The 22,197-nt window shown below is 39.1% G+C and overlaps 1 protein-coding gene across 1 annotated transcript; it reads right to left on the minus strand.

Annotated features, from left to right (window-relative positions):
* Positions 1 to 4,189: 4,189 nt before the first annotated feature.
* Positions 4,190 to 16,003, minus strand: LOC140905925 (transthyretin). Its single transcript, XM_073329420.1, has 4 exons — positions 15,891 to 16,003; positions 14,802 to 14,941; positions 5,769 to 5,904; positions 4,190 to 4,463 (listed from the first exon to the last, which is right to left on the minus strand). The coding sequence occupies exons 1-4, from the start codon at positions 15,957 to 15,959 to the stop codon at positions 4,356 to 4,358; spliced, it is 453 nt and encodes a 150-aa protein (XP_073185521.1). The 5' UTR covers positions 15,960 to 16,003; the 3' UTR covers positions 4,190 to 4,355.
* Positions 16,004 to 22,197: the final 6,194 nt, after the last annotated feature.

Below are 22,197 nucleotides of genomic sequence, written 5' to 3' on the forward strand. Positions count from 1 at the left end.
AGGCTGTGCTCCATACAGTGCCCTGAAATAAGGACTTGGTTTTTGTGATCTTTATTTTTAACACATGTATTCAGTCGTCAATTGTATTAAACCTAGAGCTGGGTGGATAACTGAATGTGGTTAGGTAAGCATATTTTGTTGTCTGTATGCAGTTATGTTTATTATTACAAATAAATATATAGTTATTGGGTGTAGCCATAGCAAGTGGAAACATACTGTTTTTCAAACTCCAGTGTGATATCTTTGAAATATATTCCATTGAAACCGCACCAAATTAAAATATTTGACTTATGTTTATAAGAGTTGTGTAACAAGGGCAGAGTCAAGAAATCAGGGAAATCCAAACAGTTAATTGTTGCTGCAGTACTTATGTAATTTATTAATTCACTTGGTATCCATTCTTCTGAACAAGCTCCCAATTTAAAGAATTTAAATTACAAGCTCACTAACAAATGAGCACTGATTTATTTTTGAGAGGTACAATTGTATTAGCTGCCCATAGAGTCACTGCAATCCCACTAGAACAAAACATATTCAGTCCAACAGACTAATCCACCAGTCTAGACAAATGATTGCCCTCCTTTCTCCTCCTCCCCCCCCAAAAAAACCCACAATTTCTCCATGACTTCAACTGAATCACACACAATCAGTCTGCATCTTAACCAATGCTGACTTTAGAAGATTTCTTGTGAGTTGTTATGCAGATAACTTTGTTAAAAGGTCATGCTTCTGTCTTAGCACTTCCCCTTAAAGCTCAGGGGGAAAACAGATAGTACTTGATCTATATAGGGATTTGGTGTTGTGACTGATAGTGAAATTCTGCAGTCTTTTTCCATATGAGGTCTGGATTGAACTAACATGAAGTTTCATAGAACTCCAGCTAGAAATCTTCAGAAGATCAAGTTTGGACATAAGATCACTGTGCCATTAAAAGGGACCAACTGGAGTACTTTCTTGTTTCAAATAGGGACAACCCTTCTTTCACTGTATCTACTTCCACCTGAATTTGGCAAGTGCAGAGATGTTTGAGAAGATTTACAAATGGCATACGTTAACTGAATTCTGTCAAATGTTTGTATGCGTTTAGCATTTTGAACAAAAGTTCATGATAATGAACTTGACAACAAAGTAAAAGAAACAGTGAGAGACAAAAAGTATCCCTTAAAAAGTGAAGTTAAATCCTAGTGAGGAAAATACAAAGGAGCATAAACTCTGGCAAATGAAATGTTAAAATATAATAAGGCCAAAAAAGAATTTGAAGAACAGCTAGCCAAAGACTCAAAAAGTAATAGCAAATATTTTTATGTACATCAGAAGCAGGAAGCCTGCTAAACAACCAGTGAGGCCACTGGACGATCGAGATGCTAAAGGAGCACTCAAAGACGATAAGGCCATTGCGGAGAAACTAAATGAATTCTTTGCATCGGTCTTCACAGCTGAGGATGTGAGGAAGATTCCCAAACCTGAGCCATTCTTTTTAGGTGACAAATCTGAGGAACTGTCCAAAATTGAGGTGTCATTAGAGGAGGTTTTGGAGCAAATTGATAAACTTAAACAGAAATAAGTCACCAGGACCAGATGGTATTCACCCAAGAGTTCTGAAGGAACTCAAATGTGAAATGGCAGAACTACGAACTGTAGTTTGTAACCTATCATTTAAATCCGCTTCCGTACCAAATGACTGGAGGATAGCTATGTGACGCCAATTTTTAAAAAGGGCACCAGAGGTGATCGTGGCAGTTACAGGCCAGTAAGCCTGACCTCAGTACCGGGCAATCTGGTTGAAACTATAGTAAAGAACAAAATTGTCAGACACATAGATGAACATAATTTGTTGAAGTAGAGTCAACATGGTTTTTGTAATGGGAAATCATGCCTCACCAATCTACAAGAATTCTTTGAGATGTTCAACAAGCATGTGGACTGGGGGATCCAGTGGATATTGTGTACTTTGCTTTTCAGAAAGTCTTTGACAAGGTCCCTCATCAAAGGCTCTTAAGCAAAGTAAGCTGTCATGGGATGAGAGGGAAGGTCCTCTCATGAATTGGTAACTGGTTAAAGGATAGGAAACAAAGGGTAAGAATAAATGGTCAGTTTTCAGAATGGAGAGCGGTAAATAGTGGTGTCCCCCAGGGGTCTGAACTGGGACCAGTCCTATTCAATATATTCACACATTATCTTGAAAAAGGGGTAAACAGTGAAGTGGCAAAATTTGCAGATGTTAGAAAACTACTCAAGATAGTAAAATCCCAAGCAGAATGCACAGAGCTACAAGGGGAATCTCACAAAACTGGGTGGCTGGGTAACAAAATGGCAGATGCAGTACAATGTTGATAAATGCAAAGTAATGCACATTGGAAAACATAATCCCAACTATACATATAAAATGATGGGGGTCTAAATTAGCCGTTACCACTCAAGAAAGAGATATTAGTCATTGTGCATAGTTCTCTGAAAACATCCACTCAAGGCGCAGTGGCAGTCAAAAAAGTGAACAGAATGCTGGGAATCATTAAGAAAGGGATAGATATTATCATATTGCTTCTATATAAATCCATGGTAAGTCCACATCCTGAATACTGCATGCAGATATGGTCGCCCCATCTCAAAAATATATATATTGGAATTGGAAAAGGTTCAGAAAAGGGCAACAAAAATTACTAGGGGTATGCAATGGGTTCCGCATGAGGAGAGATCAATAAGACTGGGACTTTTCAGCTTGGAAAAGAGATGACTAAGGTGGGATATGATAGAGGTCTATAAAATCGTGACTTGTGTGGAGAAAGTAAATAAGGATGTGTTATTTACTCTTCATAACACAGGAACTAGGGGTCACCAAATGAAATTAATAGGCAGCAGGTTTAAAACAAACAAAAGGAAGTGTTTTTTCTTACAAAACGCACAATCAACCTGTGGAACTCCTTGCCAGAGGATGTTGTGAAGGCTAAGACTATAACAAGGTTCAAAAAAGAACTAGATAAATTCATGGAGGATAGGTCTGTCAGGAAGAAGTTAAAATGTAGCCAGCAGAAAAGACAGAAACTGCTTAAAAGCAAGGACATAGTTTCTGTCAATACCTGATAACTTAGTTCAGCTTATCAGTAAGAAAGAATAATGCTAACCCTCCCTTCACAACCCACTGGATGTCTGTAAGCACTCATCCCTCCCCCAACCTGCAGCCCGTCTCCTTCCCCTGCAAGGTAGCCATAAATGTTTGATGCAAGTAGGATGACCTCTATATGCACATACTGTTCTTATTTTTATTTTTGTTCAGGGTTGTAACAATGTCTGTCTCTATATGTACAGATAAATGTAAATGAATTGATAAGAGAATGTATATAACTGGCCACTATGGCACCATATTTTTGAAGCTGCTTGTCAGTCTTCCTGGTAGCGTGAATAAACCCCCTTCAGTATTGTCTGTGCTTGCCTGATTCTTGGAGAAAAGAATCTTTTTGCCTAAGAGTTCCATCAATGGCTATTAGCCAGAATGGGCAGGGATGGTGTCCCTAGCCTCTGTTTGTCAGAAGCTGGGAATGGGTGACAGGGAATGGATCACTTGATGATTACCTGTTCTGTTCATTCCCTTGGGGCACCTGGCATTGGCCACTGCCAGAAAACAGGATACTGGGCTAGATGGACCTTTGATCTGACCCAGTATGGCCGTTCTTATGTTCTTCTAAAAACCATCACTCTGTTCAATTTGCTTGCATGCTGTATCCCCTTACGTGTCATCATCTCTTTTTTGTTGAGATTATAAGTGCTTTAATGCTGTGATTGTCTTTTCTGTGTTTGTATAACACTTAGCACAGTGGGGCCCCATTGTCAGTTGGTCCCATGTCATTGCCATGATACAAATAATAAATAAATATGACTATTATTTCATTAGAATTAGTTCAGCTATCTCTGGGATTTAAGCATGTATGCTGACAGGCGACTATAGCTCTTGATAGTCACTGCATACCATGCAAAATTTAACTTCTTTCAAACACAGAATAAGACAATGAATTGATCTATTTTCTAATAGTGTAGGGCAGGGCCCAGTTACTGATTACTGTACTAAGTCAAGGGTGATGTGTTCTGAGTGGCCAGTGTTGGGGTTGTTTTTTTTTACATAGTTTCTTTTGCATTTTAGCACAGACATCTCCCTTCTGAACAAAGTAAAACATCACTGAGAAAATCACAACGGTTTCTTCTTTAAACGTTTATTGACTTGCCTGAGTTTTTAGCCAGGTTACAAAATGATGACTACTGTAGCAAAAAGGCATGCCATTAGTTATAGGAAATAACCTCCTCCTAAAAACCTATGATAATTCTATCAATGGAGGATATTTTGGGATGATTTCAGTGTATACTTATTCCTGTGGGTTACTGACTACAGCAGTAGTTGAATAAGAGAAGGGACTGAGGAGAGCAGCAATGGTGTAATGACGATGACCGGAATCATTAGCAGTAAAAACCACCTGGAAAAGAAAATACTTGTAAGCTTGAAGCACAACAGATATGCTCTAAAACTATCTCAGTGTTAGATTTAGCATATAGTCTTCCCTGGAGTAGTATTTGGCTGATTTCTTTCAGTTATAGGTTTTATCTTTCATTAATTATACAAATCTAATAAAGTAGATGCAAGATATTCTAACAGACTAATGCCTTTAGACAAATCTAAATCTCTACTAGTGGATTCAAGGCCTAATCCAAAGCTCATTGAAGTCAGTGGAAAAAATCTCATTGACTTCACTGGGCTTTGGATTAGGCCCTTACCCCTCAATCCTGGGTGGTGCTCTCAGAAGACAATGGAAGTGTGCTCGGTACCTTGCAGGCTCAGACCTTAGCAACATAAAACAAATTTGTGATTTAAAATGCAATCTAAAATGTATTGTAGATGTTCTCAGAATAGCTGAGTCAATCTTTTAGGAAATTTGAATAGAACTCAATGGCAAGCCACAAATTCCCTGGAAGCATTATATAAACATTCTAGAATATTTAAAAAATAAATAGAAGTGCTGAGCAGTCAACCAAAAGGAAAACATAAGTCACAATTACACCTCAATTCTTCTGGAAAGTTGGATAGAATAGCATCAAAAAGCCTTGTCTATTTTTTCCTTTCTCTTATTTATTCCTAGATGTTGTTTGCTGCAGTTTTCTCTGTCACATATTTTAGAAGTGATCTGGGGGAAAATGCACTGTGAACTTTACTAGCAAATGATGTGAAGGCAAAAAATACTGGATAATATGTCTGACTTTCTGTGGCTACGCATCAAATTGAAGAGATTTCAGTGATTTCCAGATTACTGAAACTGGAGTTGCTGTTCAAACCAAGGAAATGCCTCTGCTGTAAATAGAGACCTTTTCCAATTTATGTTCTGTTGATGCCATTCATTACGGGGCTCCAAAGCCTTGCATCCATCCCAGCAAAGATTTCCATTTTGCATTTCCATATTGCAGAACATTTAAAATCTTTAATGTTTTTGAATAAAGCACCAATTTGGGTCACATTCTCTATTAGGCTGAATGGGCACAACTCCATTAACTTCAGTGGAATTTTGCCCATTTACACTAGCAGGGAATTTGGCCCATTAACTTACAGAGGAACTCTTTGGTTCCAGTTGTATGTATTGCAGTTTTTGTTCATGTGATGCTGTATGATATGGTGAAACACTGCAATGCATAATGCTACTCTTTGTGCATTACAGGAATATGTACTTTTTTTGGTTAAGTAGCTCCTCTGCTCAATATGTAAGATACAAGGTATATTCATGAATACTCACATCAGCATATTCATGGAATGGAGAAAGGCCAAGTCCCTTCCAGTAAGAGCTGGTGTCAAACTCAATCCTGTATACGCCTTCTACAAATTGTTCATCTGTTGTGAGCTCATGGATCTCCCCAAATTCTGTGGTTTTCCTGTGATGATAAATAGCCACATAAATACTTTATCTTGACAGTCAGGTGTATAACGGCAGTAGACAGTGTGGAATGTTAAGTAGCACAGATGTGAAGCCATGTTCTTCGGACCCCACTGAATGGTTCTCTTCATCTGAAATAATTCCCTATCTTCTGTGCAGCGTATACTTCCCAGCATCACAGAGCCTATCCTTGCTACCAGCTCAGCCATCTACATCACAAATCAAGCCTGGGCTGCAGAAAGCTTGCCACTGCTGCTGTTACAACATGACAATGGCTAAGGCCGATTTTAATCTGGTGTTTAACTTGCATTAAATGCCCTGGAACTGAAAATTCAGTGCCCTGGAACTGAAAATTAGAAGCCTAGAAAAAGGACAGTCATGATGACAGGAGGCATGCTGGTTGCCACGATAAAGGTATAGAAGGAGGAAGACTTTTGGGGGGAAAAGATCTGTTGACTAATTGTTGTAAGCATACGAGGCTAAACATTTTAAATGTGCCTACTGAAGCATTTTTACATGACCCTGAAAGTATTTTCTTATGGTCGCATGATAATAAAATCTCTATTTGAGTATTGTTAATTTGAATTACAGTTTGTACAGGGACAACTGAGGATCAGAGACCCATTATGCTAGATGCTGTATAAATGAGTAATGAAGAGAATCCCTGGCTCAAAGAGTTCACCAGCTAGCTTTGTGATAAAATACAACAGGTGGCTAAAACAGAAAAGTGGAAAAGAATGGGTAGTTGTGATGGGATCTAGCCAGTATAAACAATTAGATCTTTTTGAACTAAAATTGTTGTTCAAATGGTAACGTAGCTGGTTTCTAGCTCCCTGCTCCTCTTCCCTGTTTTTATTTCCAAAACTACTTTCCATTTTCTACATGAGGGTTTTTGGGGTTTTTTTGCCTTTTCCTCTTGAAATATTTATGAATGAAATAACTTCACAATCTTGTATAATTGCCTGATGTTGTTTGAGGAAAGAATGGGCCTGAAGTCTGAAAAGCTAATAGGACTCACCAGTTTTATAGCCACCTGTGAGAAGGGATATCTAGACTGATAACACAGAGTGGGAGGTGGAAGAGAGGGATAGACAAAGAAGGACCTTAATGATGACCAGAGAAGAAATCAGTTGTATTGTTTCCACTTTCTTCTTCTTTCCACACACACCCTTCATTTTACTTGTAAGTTTTTGTACCAAAATGAATTGCAATAATGCAAAATAGTCTCAGTGAAGGAGGATTTACTCTAATTACAAAGTAAAGAGAAAAGTCTAGTTCCTTTGAAGTTGATGTAGAACCTCCCTCGGGGGGCCACAATTTGGTCCAGTGGGAATAAACTGTATCTAGAATAAACTGACTCGAAAAGGTTAATTTATTTCATTTATTAATTTTTTATAAATTGCACCTTGTTGGTTAAAATTCAGTGAACTAAAAAACAAAGAGTAATTGGTGAATGCTCATTGGTATTTTCACTTGCAAAAGGGAGAGGATCAGATTCTGAAGAAGTCTGTTGTAGGCAACTATGAGTTTTGAGCGTGCAAATTATTTAATCATGCTATCCTATGTATTCTAGCCATGTTTCAGTTTAAGCTAACAATTGAGCATAAGCCAAAATCTCTCATCAGAACAACCACTGAAAAGTTCAATCCAAATTGAATTTTGCAGTTAGGCCGTATTTTTATAACATACAGAATCAATATGTCAGATGTAAACAACCCAGAACTTGAGAGAAGATGAAATCCCCATTTAGGCTTTTCAATGTGACTCTATTTCTAGTTTAGGCCCGATCCAGCAGAAGCTGGATTTGGGACTAAAACATTCCAGGGGTGTTGGATACAAAGATCACTGGCGTAGTAGCAACAGAAGGAGGATACAGTACAAGAGGCTAATGCAGCTAATCGAAGGGAAAGAGAAGGCAAGGCAACAGTAGCTTTCGGAAGTATGTTATATGAGCTTGAATACTATGGTTCAAGTGTGTGTTGCAGATACCAAAGAGTTAATGACACATGACAGTCATGAACTCAAAAGCAAAATTAACATATTGCCAATAAATTGTCTAGAATATCCATGAAAATAGCGAACAAGCCAGCGCTGACCAGAGATAAGCTAGATGAAATCACAGGTATTTTACCTCTCAAAGTTCAGTGCCTTTTGCTATACTGGTTTGGTTGCTAATGTCTTACTTAAATCATTAAAATTATGATTATTACAATCTTTGGGAAGAGCAGCTGAGTATAGTGTTTACTTACAAATAATGTAGTTTTCTGAGGGTGGGATTTTCAAAAGCCCTCACCTTCAGTGGGAGCAGAATTAGACCAATGCTGAGTTTCTTTTGAAAATCCCACCTTGAGTATACATCTAGTGGCATTTCCACCATTCTAGAACTTCAGGGAATTTTGCAGCAAGCAAGCTGCTCCTAGTCCTACAGCCAAGTGTATGTTAGTAGTACCAGAAAAAAATCCTTAGGGGCTTGATGTTATGCTCGTAAGAGTCAATAGCAAAACTCCCAGGGGATTTCAATGATGCAGAAGTTTGCCCTAAATTAGGCCCTGCAAAAGGAGAGTTGTAATAAGTCTGAGTGTAGATTGTGTTTATAATAAGCCTCTCCTTCCACTCTTGGCTCTCCATCTGCTGAAGAGGCAAAAACATGGCATGTGGGCCTTCCTCAGCCATGTGATAGAGGAGACAACACTTTCAAATTAAGGATTGAATTAAAAAAAAAATGTTTCTGTTGCACCAATAGAAAACAGCAATTCTTTGTCTAAGGGTATGACCACATGAGTTGCAATCACACCCCATGATTGCAATGTTTATAACACAAATATAATCAAAGAGGAAGTCTGGTTACAACCTGGTTGTCCGCTGGTCTGGTTACAAGTCTGGTTCCAGTGTTCATTGTGGTCTGGACCAGAACCATATTTCATTACCAGACTAGAGCTAGACCAGTCTGTGCAACAAACCGGAGCAATTTTGAAACCAGATTAGGAGACTGCTGAGCTGTAGCCAGGTTCCCTGACATAGCAGCATTTATTATTATTATTATTTATTAACAATAATCATTGTAGTGGTATAATTCCTCAAGGCCTCAATTAACAGATTGTAAACAAAACCTCTGTGAGTGTGAAACGGACGTATATTTTTAGTTCAACAGGTTCTGCCTAACAGAGAAAAACCCATGGACAGGTTTTGCATTTAGTTTGACTATCTCAAATGATATGTCCACCATCTTCATTGGGACATATTATTCACTTGCATGCTTGACAGTGCAGAAACACAAGGGCTGGACCTCCAGCTTGGCTACCTGATTAAGCATAACTGAATATTAAACAATTTTTGTCTTAATTGTATATTCACATTGAGTTTCTGAAGATTAAGATTCCTTTAGGGTACTTTGTAACTTCTTGTTCCCCATGTTGTTCCAGAAATCTCCTTAATGAAGAACAGATGTGTCTGAATTTCTTTAGAAAAATGTTTTAATTGTGTGTATTAGGTATGGAAGGAAGGAGAGTGAAAAGGAGGCATTTGCACTTAGCACATAAGGAATGCAGGGAGTTGTTTCAAGGGCGTTACTCTCTTTTATGGATGAAGGTAAAACAGTAGGTAGTAGAGCTCAAAATCCTGTTCCAATTACATTGTTAATTTCATTATAAAGCTGTGCATGGTGACTGAAAGTTTTTTATTGCCTATGCTCCTGCTGTCTTGGGGTTTATGTAATTTGCTCGGTGTAAAGTACCTTCGAAATCAATGTAATTTATCCTCTTCATGGGATGTGTGCTGTACTGAAATTAAACTTTGCCCTCAAATGTTTACAGGCATCCTATTGTTTTGAACCGTATTCCACAGAATGAAATAGTGCTTTGGACTAAAATTTGTGACATAAACTATGCATATGCAATAGCTCATTTTCAAAATTCAAACCCTAACCCACAAAAGAACTAATTTTGGCAAAGGCGCTATATTTGCAGAAGCATGAGGGCACAGAGAGTACAAGTGACTCAGTCAAAGACACTCGAGTGAAGGGTTAAAATAGTTACCTAACTCCTAATCCCCTGAATAACTAGACCATACTTCTTCCTCAGAACTCAGCTGGAATTAGTTTTCCTTGCATACTTTCAGTTAAACTCAGTTTGAATTAAGCTTCTTAATGAAGTCACTTGTTGTATTCTAATTCTCCTCCTGCCTTTTAAATACTGCTAATCCAAATTCAAGATGCTTTTTTTAATACACTAAGATGTGGTATTAAGAAACAGAATGTAGTATTATAGGGACATATCCTGAGAAGGGCACCTCCCCCTATATACACTGTAAGTGCCATGGCCAGAGCATAATACACCAATAAAAACAATACTTCCTAATAGAGGTATCTATTGATTGTATCCAGATATTCAGAAGGTCTGTGAGGTAATAACATATTCCCAAATTTGCCTGCCATCATGCACTGGGTCTTGTTTAAAACATAGTCTTGAATATTTGTAGAGTTTCTCTCTAATAGTCCAAAGTTTTGGTCATGAATACAAGAGGGAATCTTTTCAGGACATTACAACTAGAGCAGTTCAGAAAACAAAATTTTCATCCCAGGGGAAATTTTGACATTTCAAAGTTAATTTCTATTCCTAATTGGAGTGTTGGAATGTAAAGCCAAAAATCTTGAAAATTTGTGTGACTTGCAAAATTCCCCAAATGTCAAAACAAACAAAAATTGACATTTTTGACTGAAACAATGTGACCTGATCAATGACATTTTCATCTGGAAATGGTGATTCAAAATGACACTCTTGGGCTCGATTCTTCCAACCGGATAATTGAAAAAATTAATCAATATTTTCTGGGGAAACTTTTGATTTTGACTCACTCATATTTTTGAGAGGAAATCATTAGAGTTTATTAAAAATTTTCACACAAATTTCAGCAGCAACATGCATTTATATGGTAGGATCTTCCACAGGGATGCTGTAGAATGCTTTACAATTATTAAGATGATCAAAATTGGTCAAATAATCCAAAGAGGTTTTTTTAACTTTAGTTTTAAAAGCTGCAGTAAATTCAAAATGATCAATAAAATGAATTATGGTTATTAAAGATCTTTGTTAGAAAATCTAAATTTTAACTTTGGATAAACTAAATGATTGGCCATTTAGGGTCATGCTGACTTTAAAGAATGACCTGAGAGATACGGCATTAAAACTTTCACCCTGGAGAGGAAGACTACTTTTACAGCAGGTGTCTTAATGTTAAACAAAGAAATGTGTCTTAATAGGGAATAATTAAATAGTCGTTAGGCTAGAGAGAGTGAGAATGGCTGACTAGACCCACTTGTTAGGGCACTCAGGATGCGGGAGAGCCAGATTCCAGTGCCCTGGCTCCAATGACTATTGAATTAGTTATACACAGTGGAACAGCTTCAATAGGAGAGACTGAGAGAGCTCCATGCCAGAATATTCTATAGCCCAGTGGTTAAGGCAAGTTCAAATCCCTGCTCCGTATCACAATGAGTGGGGAACCACATCTTAGGTGAGTGCTCTTGTCCCTGGTCCAAAACGATTATTAGGGGCTATCTTGTCATCCTCATTTTTTTTCTTTAAAAACCATTGACTTGGCTTAGGCTCCTAATTCCAGGAGAGGGGTTCACAGCTATGAATCCCAGGCATAGCTAGGGCCTCCCTCTGACCTGAGCTTAGGTGGGGCAGGATTTAGGCCATGCCACTTTTCTTGGCATTACCTGTTAGCTAGAGTATACAGATCAGATCAGGGTGCTGGCTTCTGTGAATCCCATCCTTAGCTGCCTAACTCTCCCCATGTATTGTATAGAGAGCCTGTGCACCTAAAGTTAGGATCTGTAATGCTCGGCATTGCAATGCCTACGTCCCTTTTGTGAATTTAGCCCCTAGTGGTTTTTGTGGTAATTAATTCACCAGGGTACTTGGGGGTAGGTTTTAGAGTGTTGCAAACTGGAAACTCCCAGCAGCATGAGGGAAACAGCTTGTGTAGGTTATGTTAGGTCTTGCAGAGCTCTGATGGTGTTCTGTAAGCAGAAAGATATAGATCTGGAGACCTCTATATCCTGCAGACCACAGTGACATGGCAGTCGTCATAAACAAGTTCTCAATGGGAGGTTTGCCAATTAGGTGACACTAATAGCAAAAGTACCTCTATTGCGTTGAAGGAGATATAAACATTGACTCTGCTTCTGTTTCTTGACTGACAACGGTTTGGGCAGGCACATTTATTGGTGCGTTCACTAAATCACAAGCCGAGGCAGCCACACAGCTATGCATCCTTAACACAAAGTAGAGGAGAAATGCATCGTTTGCTTGTGACTGGTGCTGTCTAACAAGTTCTCTAGCCACCAGTTTCCTTTTCATCTCACTGTAATGGTACCCTAAATTGAACTGACAGTTACATTTCGTTCATCTACTCTAAAGTAGAGGAACAAGGACACAGGCATTAGTTTGATTTTAAGTTACTCGGCAGGCAAACAAGATGAAAGTTTGTCCCAGGGAAAGCCGGAGTAAATGGGACACTAATATAGAAAAAATCCATTCCTGTGAGTCTCTCACTGTCAGAGGCTCTCCAGGTTCTCCTAATTCCTCTATCGAAATAAATATGACAGGCAACCTATTAGTAATTTTGTTGTTACTGTCTGCTAAAGTCCTGTATTCTTGGGACAACAGTTAAAAACCCCATTCTGAATCAATGTAATAGCAGAGCAGGGGCCAACCTAACAATGTTGAGCAACACCAAGTTCCAAATTCTCCACTTCTTGGCATTGGTCAAATTACTCTTTTACTTTCTGAATTACGCAAAATATTTGCAACTTTGGCACACTTGTTTTTAAGTAGATTTTATACTTAAGGTCTACAACGGGGTGGCCAAACTATGACTCGCAAGCCACATGTGTCTCTTTTACCATTTAAGTGCAGCTCGTGGAACCCCACCCCCACCCCACTCCCATTCTCCACCTACCAGACTTGCGGGGAGCTCAGGATCTCTGCCTTTCAGTGGGGTGGTGGGGTAGGGGCTTCTGCTCAGCACGGAGGAGCATCTTGGGGCTTCAGCCCTGTGGGGTGCACCTATTGGGGCTTGGGGCTTCAGCAGGAGTGGGGCTGAAGCATCGAACCCTGCCAGGCACCTCCTGGGGGGGCTGAAGCCCCAGCTCCTGGCAAGCGTGCTCCAGCTCTTGAACTTCTGAAGATTGTCGGATGCGGCTCAGAGGCTCAGTAAGTCTGACAACCCCTGGTCTAGAATCACTATTAACCAGGTCTTGTGGCTCAGGTTAGGTATTGTAAACCTTGTAAACATAGATTTGTTTAAAGTACAAAATAACCTAGCAGTACTGCAAGCCCACCGGTTATAAAATCCTATGTCTCAAAATTTGTCAGCTGAACAAACAAGTGGTGTGTTTGAAAGTAGCACGGCCTTAGCCACACATCCAGGGAAGAATTAACACCATGGCATTCAGGAAGGAATACAGTGTAGTGAACTGTCTACAAAAACACTAGAGTATAATTCTTCCTCTTGATCTCCCAGGCAAAATTTTCCAAATTTGGTGTGTCTAAAGTCAGTCTCCTAAATTCATATTTAGATGCCTAAAAAAGAGTGACTTGATTTTCAGAGGTACTGAACACCTGTAGTTTCCCTTGACTTCAGTGGAAGCTACTGGCTCATAAAAGCTGCAGGATATATCCCCAAATGGCAATTAAGAGCAATGTTGCAGTCTAAACTGTTATATCACACAGTTAAGGGAATGTAGTATTTATCTTGTTCCTCTGTGGGTTGCATATAATCACATTATGTATGCATTAAAAACTCCTCTCACATATTTTTAAAATAATATAGTTTTCCTAATGATGGCAGAAAAGTGTACTGTAGACTTATCCCATCATCCTGCATAAGAAGCTTGGCAAAAATGTTAAGTTTTATACAGGATTTCGCTCTTTAAATCCATAAAGTCCTTCTGAATGTTCCTAGATTAGCTCTAGGAAGTTTCTTCAGTTCTGTTCAGCTATGTTGTATAATACAGACAGGGTTTGTTTGTGAAATACCTAGAGACAGAGGCAAACAAAGGTCTCAGTGCTGCAGACAGAAGTAAATAGTGTCTCAAAATCTTTAGTAAAAGATATTAAAGAAGATCTGTTGGCTAGGGTGCTCATTTGGGAGACCTGGCTTCAGTTCCCCGCTTCTTGTCTGCCCTTGGGCTAGTCACTTAATCTCTCTGTGTCTCAGTTCCCTATCTGTAAAATTGGAATAATAATGCTTCCCAACTTCAGACGGGTGTTTTGAGGATAAATACATTAAAAGTTGTGAGCTGCTCAGATTCCACACTAATATGTGCAATGTAAGTGCCATAAATAGAACCACAAACAAATATTGTGGACCCTCTTCTGCTCTTGGTTACTCCAGTGTAATGTTGTCCAAGGAGTTTCTCCTGACTTACACTGGTGTAAGTGAAAGCAGTAGGAAAGGGCATTTCTTGTGCGCATGTTTAGGGCTTTCTAACAAAGTTTAGAGCCTGGATTCCTCTCTACAAATAAAGCTCTGGACCTACTACATATCAAGATGGCTACCCTGAATTATATAGAAAGTTGGGTGCACAGGTTGCTGGGTTTTTTTAACCATAGGTACAGCAGCACCTTTTGGAAAACTAGAGAAAATTTTAAAATATTCCCTTGCTAGGGTAAGATGAACAACTTGAAGCAATTCTCCATACTAATATATATTCTCACCATGGGCCTAATCCCACTGAACTCAATGGGCTTCGGATCAGGCCCCCTATGCTTTTTTACAAAGTAAGAGGGACAAACTACTAAATAAGTTGATCTTCCAGTCAGAATCACCTTTATATCTCGCTTTGTTCTTCAAGACATCTTGAAAGTTTCATAGCACAACAGAACTTACCCGGTAGCGAAGTCCTGCCAGTTTCCACCCACAGCCTTTTTAAACACTTTAACTGCTACATTGGCAGCTGGACTTCCTCTAACTGCATCCAGAACTTTCACCATCAGAGGGCACTTGGAATCAACAGACCCATGGGAAACCTTGAGAAAGCAGAAAAGGTTTTGTAGTGCAGCAAATTATATAGTGATTTTGAACATGCCCATTAGAAATCTTCTTCAAAAGAGCAGAAAAGCCACACTTGCAGCGTTTAACATCCACATGAGGGCACATTCCAAGCAAAGTAGTATTTTAAACACAGTATAGTTCACAAACAGGTATTTCTCTTGCCAGAATAATCTTAGATTGGGTACATTGTACTACGTCAGGGAAAGCCTGCAGAATTAATATGTAGATATAGTTTAAGGCAATAAATAGCTCTGGAAAACCACATGCTAATTAAGGATGTATCTTTAAATGCAGTCAGAAAAGGACAAGAAAATAATGAATGAGTATCTGTTCAGGCCAGTCACTTCAGCCTCTGCTTCTGATAAACAGCATCATTGCCTTAGAAATATCCCTTAGGCTGGGAGGAAATTGGCTCCTCCAACTTTGCTATACTGTGTTTAATTCTCAGTAATACTTCAATAGAATCTCCCATCTGAGGATCTTGCAGTGTTTTATAAGGAGTAAACAATTAAGCCTCACAACATCCTTGTGAGGAAAGTAAAATTATCCCCATTTTACAGATATAGAAATTGAATCAAAGGGACTTGCCTAACTTCACTGTCAGAACCAGGAATAGAGCCCAAATCTTCTAGATCCCAGCTCCTTACCTTAACCACAGGACCTCACTGAAGCAAATGAGTCCCAAGACCATTGAAATAATAGCTGGCTGAATTGAAAAATTGACTTTATTTTAATTGCTGTAAATTTTGAAGGAAATGCATGAGAAAAATGGCAGTACCAGACCATTGTAGCATGGCAATGGCTGCAGGCATTGGTTTTAGGCTAGTAATGCACACAATATAAAATAGATGTGTGTGCCTGTATTCAGAGAGGTTACACTATTTGCAATCATTTAAATTCCCCCTTCAATACCAAAATACTTACCAATGGTGCAGCTTCAGACAGAAATACCAGTCCAGCGAAGAAAACGAGAAGCACAGAATGAAAGGCCATTCTGTTTGCTGGTAGTGAGCCTCTTTGCCAGCAGCTAGAAGCTGATGGGATTTGGGATTTTATACCCAAGCCTACCACAGAACAGGCTGCTTATCTGATGCCCATATGACTTCAAACCTGCTGATTCTGATTATTTACTTAGTAAACAATCCAATCCTGCAGTCATTCCATACATGGAACTGCCACTGAAGTCAATGGGATTTTTGCATGTGGAAGGACTGCAGGATCATTGGAGCTAAGAGGTTAAGTAACCCACACAAACATGAACCTTGCCTGGGGAGATGAGGCTGTTAGAATACCCCATGTAAAATAATGCAAGTCATTTGTTTTTCTCTGGCTGTGTAACTGGTTATAGCAGGCCCTAGTTCCCTTGCTGACTTATAGCGGGAGAATTCCTCATATGTTCAGTCTTATTCCTTGTCTACTCCCATGCATGTTTCCTTTTTCATGTAAAGTTTTTGGGGACCAGCTGTCCAATCAGAGTGATATTTCCTTTCATGACACAGTATCGGTGGAATATGATAAAACGCTGCACAATACACAAAAAATACTATGGTGAAATCTTGGTCCCATTGAAGGCAATGGCAAAGTTCCCATTGACTTTAATGGGACCAGGATTTCACCCCTAGTTATTTAATGGCATATCTTTGTGAACTTAACTCATACAAGACATGGCAAACAACAATGATAATAACAAATGATTTTCGTTTTATCTGTGCACCTGTCACTGTTTGCTTTTTGTCTTGGCATGGCCGAGCGGTTTCTATCTTAACTGAAAAAGCAAGTAGTATAGTTCTTCATCATTCTCAAAATCTCTCTAAAAAGGAGGCATAAATTTCGAGGAGGAAGTACATTTAGCTTTTAGGACTTGATCCTGCATCATTAGGGTGGTGGGAGTTTTGCCATTGACTTGAACTGTATCATGATCAAGCCTTTAGAGAGAAGTTTTAAAGGACAAAGTGATACCACTGGTCTAATTTTTCCACTCTCTTGTGTAGTCATTTACACATGTGCAAAGTTATTGTTGACTTAAAAAAACATATTACAGAGACCTAGAAGGGCCCCTGGGTGCTGAATGCTGTGCAGACATTGAAGCAGACACAATCCCCACCCATAAAAATTGCAATGGGCAGCATTCTACACCCACTTTGCACATTTAGAAATGACCACACAAGGTGTACAGCAGTTGAGACTCAGACTCAGTTTCCTTGCATGCCAGTGGGAGTTACTCACATCTTGCAATCAAAACTTCTGCTGCCAGATTGACGTGGCAAATCTTTCCTTCACATCCAGCAGTGGATTTTCTGCGCATGGAAGGGAATCAGAAATCTGTCCTGTGGATCTGCAAGCAGCGTTTTGCCATTATCTCTTAAGACTCTCCAAAGGAATGTTAATGGATAAAATAGGAAATGATCCCATTTTCAGCAAAATGTCACCGTGGCCATAATATTGGCAACCTCTGGAGTATTTCTTTTAGCTTCACGTGACATTTCTCTGTGGTTGGACACTGAATTTGGAAGAAGCAGACTTTCTTGACTTCTTTGCAAGATTTCAGCTTCACAAAATTATCTATAGGAATAGCATATTTCAGCATCTAGTATTACATACTTTATTTGCATTCAAAATAACATTGTCCTTTTGGCAGGGCTGTCAGTAGGGATGGATACAGAGATAGGGAAATACTCTGCCTCTCAGCTGAAATATCAAACCAATCTCTCCTCTTTCCTTTCGATTTTTTTAAGATGGTCTGAATTATGTCTTCAATTCTGTGAGTCCTAGGGCATCTTGGGAATCAGTAGGAAGGTAATGAACTCTGGGGCTCTTCTCTCCTGGGGAACCTTGGAGCATATGAAATTTAAATAGAATGACCATAGCCCACTGCAGGCATTGCCAGACAAGGGCTGTCCCTCCACTGAAGGTAAAAGGTATAGAAAGGATCAGGGAACAGAAAATAAGTGGCTAGGGGCCTGTTGGAACTGGAGCACTGGACAAAAGAGGTCTGTTTGGAATCAGGAGACTTAGGTAAAGGTAGGGGGTTCTGGCTGGCTCAGCAAGAGACTAGGTTGGGCACAGAAGGAGGTGGTTATGGAAACGTGGATAATCCTCAAATATGCCAACCCTTTAGGGCTTAGCTGAATGCCAGATTGTTTGAAGTTCACCAGCTGCTAGTTACAATTAATACATATTTTTAAAGAAAGCATGCTACCTATTTGGAAGCATTACAGAATTCAGGTCAAGAATAAACATGTCCTGTTAATTCTCTTGTTTACTTCAAAGCTCTTTTCCAGACGCTATACTATACACCTCTCTCTCTCACTCTCTCACATACACACACACACACATATGCACACTCTTATCTTTCACTAGTAACCTTGTTTTCTGTTGTATTTATATCTATTTTGTATTTAATTAGGAAACCAAGTACTGTTACATGAATAATTGATAGGACTGACCACTACAATTACTGTATTTGAACATGTGACTTTGGCAACTACAAAACTGTAACCTTCTGATGGTATGCTTGATTATCTAATATTTGATGGAAAACAGACATTAGAATTTCTGATGCGGAAATCTGAATAACTTTCCACAATGAGTTTCCCAAAGAGGTCATGAATTTGTAGGCTTTATAAAAATTTTAATCATTTATCTATTCTGAAAGGCATGGCTGGATTCTATTTTGTTACCATGGAATAACATCACAGTGAAGTGTATTTGGGAGATAAGTAAACCGTAGGTTCTCAAACTAGTATGCCTACACCTTTAAGGGAGGGTGGGGAAGATGGACACTTTAGTTCCCTTGAAATCTGGAAGAATGAACATTGGCACTGGGTGTCAAGAGCTCTTGTGTTCTCAATACAGCTTTGACACTGACTTGCTATGTGGCCTTTGGCAAATCAGTGAGAACCTGATCCAGTGTCCAGTGGAGTTAATGAGAGTGTTTCCATTGACTTCAGTGGTTGTTGGATTGGCTTTTAACATCTGTGCCACAGTTACCACATCTGTATAACTGGGGATATTACTTTCCTTCCTTTGAGGGGTGTCGAGGATTAATATTTGCACAGTGCTTTAAATATGTAACTGCTAATTGGCTATGGGACACTTAGCTCTGGGTTAATGAGCATAAATGTACTTACAATTTTAATTATCATTCAGACATTTTTCTTAAGTTAATATTTTGATTGAGAGAGGGGGAGGGAAATACTACTTGTGGCTTGCATGTAGTTAATAAAGACATATTTATCTTGTGTATTAAGTGAGCTTGTAAAAGACAGAAGGTTAAAAGTGCTACCAGAAGGATTTAGAACTAATTAAGAAAACTAATTAATTTCTTTTTGCAAATACAGACTAACACAGCTGCTACTCTGAGAACTAATTAAAACATTTAAGTTGTATTTTCTTTAACAAGCACAAAGTCAAAGTCAAATTATTTACTCATGTCTATAAGTTTCTGGGATGGAACCCAAACCCTATAAAAGGAACATCCAAATAGTGAATTTTTGCTGTAATGCTTTTGTAATTTATGAATTCACTTGGTACCAATTCATCTGCATAAGCTCTCACTTTGAAGAGTTTAAACTCCGAGGTCACTGGGCAAACGAGCACAATAGTTTCTGAAAGATGTTATTTCGTTAGCTGCCTGCACAGTTCCTGCAATCCCACTAGAACAAAACTTCTCTTCTTTTACTTTAATACAGATTCAAGCCAAGAGGCTAATCCATCAGCCTAGACAAATGATTGCCAAAAAAACAACAACCTCCAAATCATTTGATACACAATGTGAATTGAATCACACAGAGCCAGAGATGATATCTCTCTTAACCTCTCCATATTACTGAGAATCAGCTGGTGCTGTCAAGAAGATCAGTATTTTTAAAGATCAAATTTTCTTAGCATGATGAATAGAGGGTTTGAGTTATGAAGTTATTTTGTGCTACTTGCTGTAGTAGTGGGTGATATAAAATCCTTCAACATGATGGAAAGTTTTTCTTCAGGGAAGAAAAACCAGAACTCACAGATTTCACCGGGTGCAAGATAGAAACTTGAAAGGGACACTGTGGGACACTGCTTTATAAAAAGAACAAAATGTTTCAGAAACTGCAGAAAAGGTAGCATATTTTCATTGAGATATGTTTAATTGGTTTGATTTTGATCTAATTATATTATCTAATATGACCTTTACTTCTATTGGTGGTGTTGTCACTGAATAACCTATCCCTAGCCACTATTATCATTAACTCAAGTCTATAGGGCCAGATTATGACCTTTTTAGGCTGTGCATATGTTTGCTGTGAATCCTGTGTCAGCTATCACAGATGTGCACTTTGCTCAGTATCTTGCTGTTTAAGATTGTTAAATGCTTAGTCAAATGATCCCAGGTACCTAATACAAATAGACATGTGGAAATACCTTTTTCCTCCCTATCACTCAGTTCCAGCATTGTAATTTGCCTGGAAGTTTCTTCTACCTTGCATAAAACATGCTGTCGAAAAATTGTAATTTTTAAATCAAGATTGGATTATTTTAAAAAAAGATGATCTATATGTCCTAGTTAGAAAGGAATGATTTTGAGAAAATTCTGTGTCCGTGTTATACAAGACGTCAGACTCGATGATCAGAATGGTCCCTCCTGGCCTTAGAATCTATGAATCTATGAAATGAAATTTATACCTCTCATTTGAGTGGGTTCGGTACATTATATGTTACTATTTGGAGTCATCTCAGTGTGTCGTCTTGGCCTGAGAGTCCGGGCAATAAAAGACATTTGGGAGTTATTAGTCTACAGATGCCCCCTGCCCCAAACCTGCTATTCCTCTAGATTCCTGTCTCAACTTATTTTTGTTGGGAGTAGCACTGGAGTCCTCAGTATTCTAGGTGACTTCCTTGTGCATGTCCGTGACAATTCTTGCATGTATTCTTGGATAGTGTGGCCTGTCATAATCATGGAATTAATGTACTGCAGGTATTTTGGGCTCAACACATTCAGGTGAGCTTACCTTGGATCTTGTCTTCTGGGAGGGAATCCAGATTGGGTAAATGAAGATGAGGCCTTACACTTGGGGAGATTATCACTTCCTGCAAGATGAGGTAGGGCCCATCCCCACTCTTGTCAAGGTAGAGAACCTGTTTGAATGGTCATCCTCCCTAAGAGGCTGCTGCATTGAGATGGCTTCCATGTGTCTGAGGTATCATCTTGCTCAGGAGCTGCACACCAGGGGTATGTTTTAGTGGAGTATCATGTCGGACGTTTATAAATGAATATCAGTCATTTAGTAAAGCTATATCTGTGTTTGCTCACTGCTCACTTTGAGCTGTGATGATACATCACAGACCATTGTCTGTCTTGTTTCAATAATTGCCTCATTACTCCTGGCCACAGGTTTCTGGAACTCTGTCTCACCTCTGCATTTGTAAGTACCGTGTCTCAACTCCTATACAGTAAGATTTCAGCTATCAAGAACATTGTTTGAATTAACTGGTTTCCATTTTCTGTCACCCATCCCCAATCAATACAGTTACTGTCATACAGTTTAGTAATTATGGGTCATGTGTATATACGCACTTGTGAAGAATGTGGTCACACATCTTTGTCTTTCTCTTTTTATTAATTGCCCCAATGCCAGCTTCTGGCCAAGGATTTTTAGGAAATGCTGTGCTAAGCATTCTGTCTCATATACACCATTTCCAATAGATACAAGGACCTGACCATTGACTTCAGTGGATTTTGGATCAGGCCCCAAATTCATTAACTGAATTTGCTGGGTCCACACAGATACGTGTATTTGTACATGCACATAAATGTCAGCTTGAGAAAAACCTTGCTCACGCATGCAAAGCAAAGGGGTCTGCACGTGTTTGAATGTATCTTGATTTAGAAGTCAATAAAATCTTCAGGATTTTTCTCTTTCTGTTTCTGGTGTCTGCCCAGTGTTCAGTGTGGTAGAGAAGCTTGGAACAAGACCTCAGACCCTGCAGAGACACAGCACGTAGCAGGAGATGACAAAGTGAGTAGTTGCAAAGTATATGGTTGAGCAGCCACAATTCTTAGTCTAGAGCAACTGAACCAAAAGCTTCCACTGAAATGCCATCAGGCTTTGACAAAACAGAGGCGGCGAAAGCCAGGGGCTTACTCGGTCAATAATTGACTCCCAGCAGTGAAACATTTCAGCAGCAACATCCCAAACTCTTTCCGTACAGGTAGAAAATGCAGGGGCCAAGCCCCCTGCTTAGGACTCCT

The sequence above is a fragment of the Lepidochelys kempii genome, chromosome 2, assembly GCF_965140265.1.
Source record: "Lepidochelys kempii isolate rLepKem1 chromosome 2, rLepKem1.hap2, whole genome shotgun sequence".
Classification (NCBI taxonomy): Eukaryota; Metazoa; Chordata; order Testudines; family Cheloniidae; genus Lepidochelys; species Lepidochelys kempii.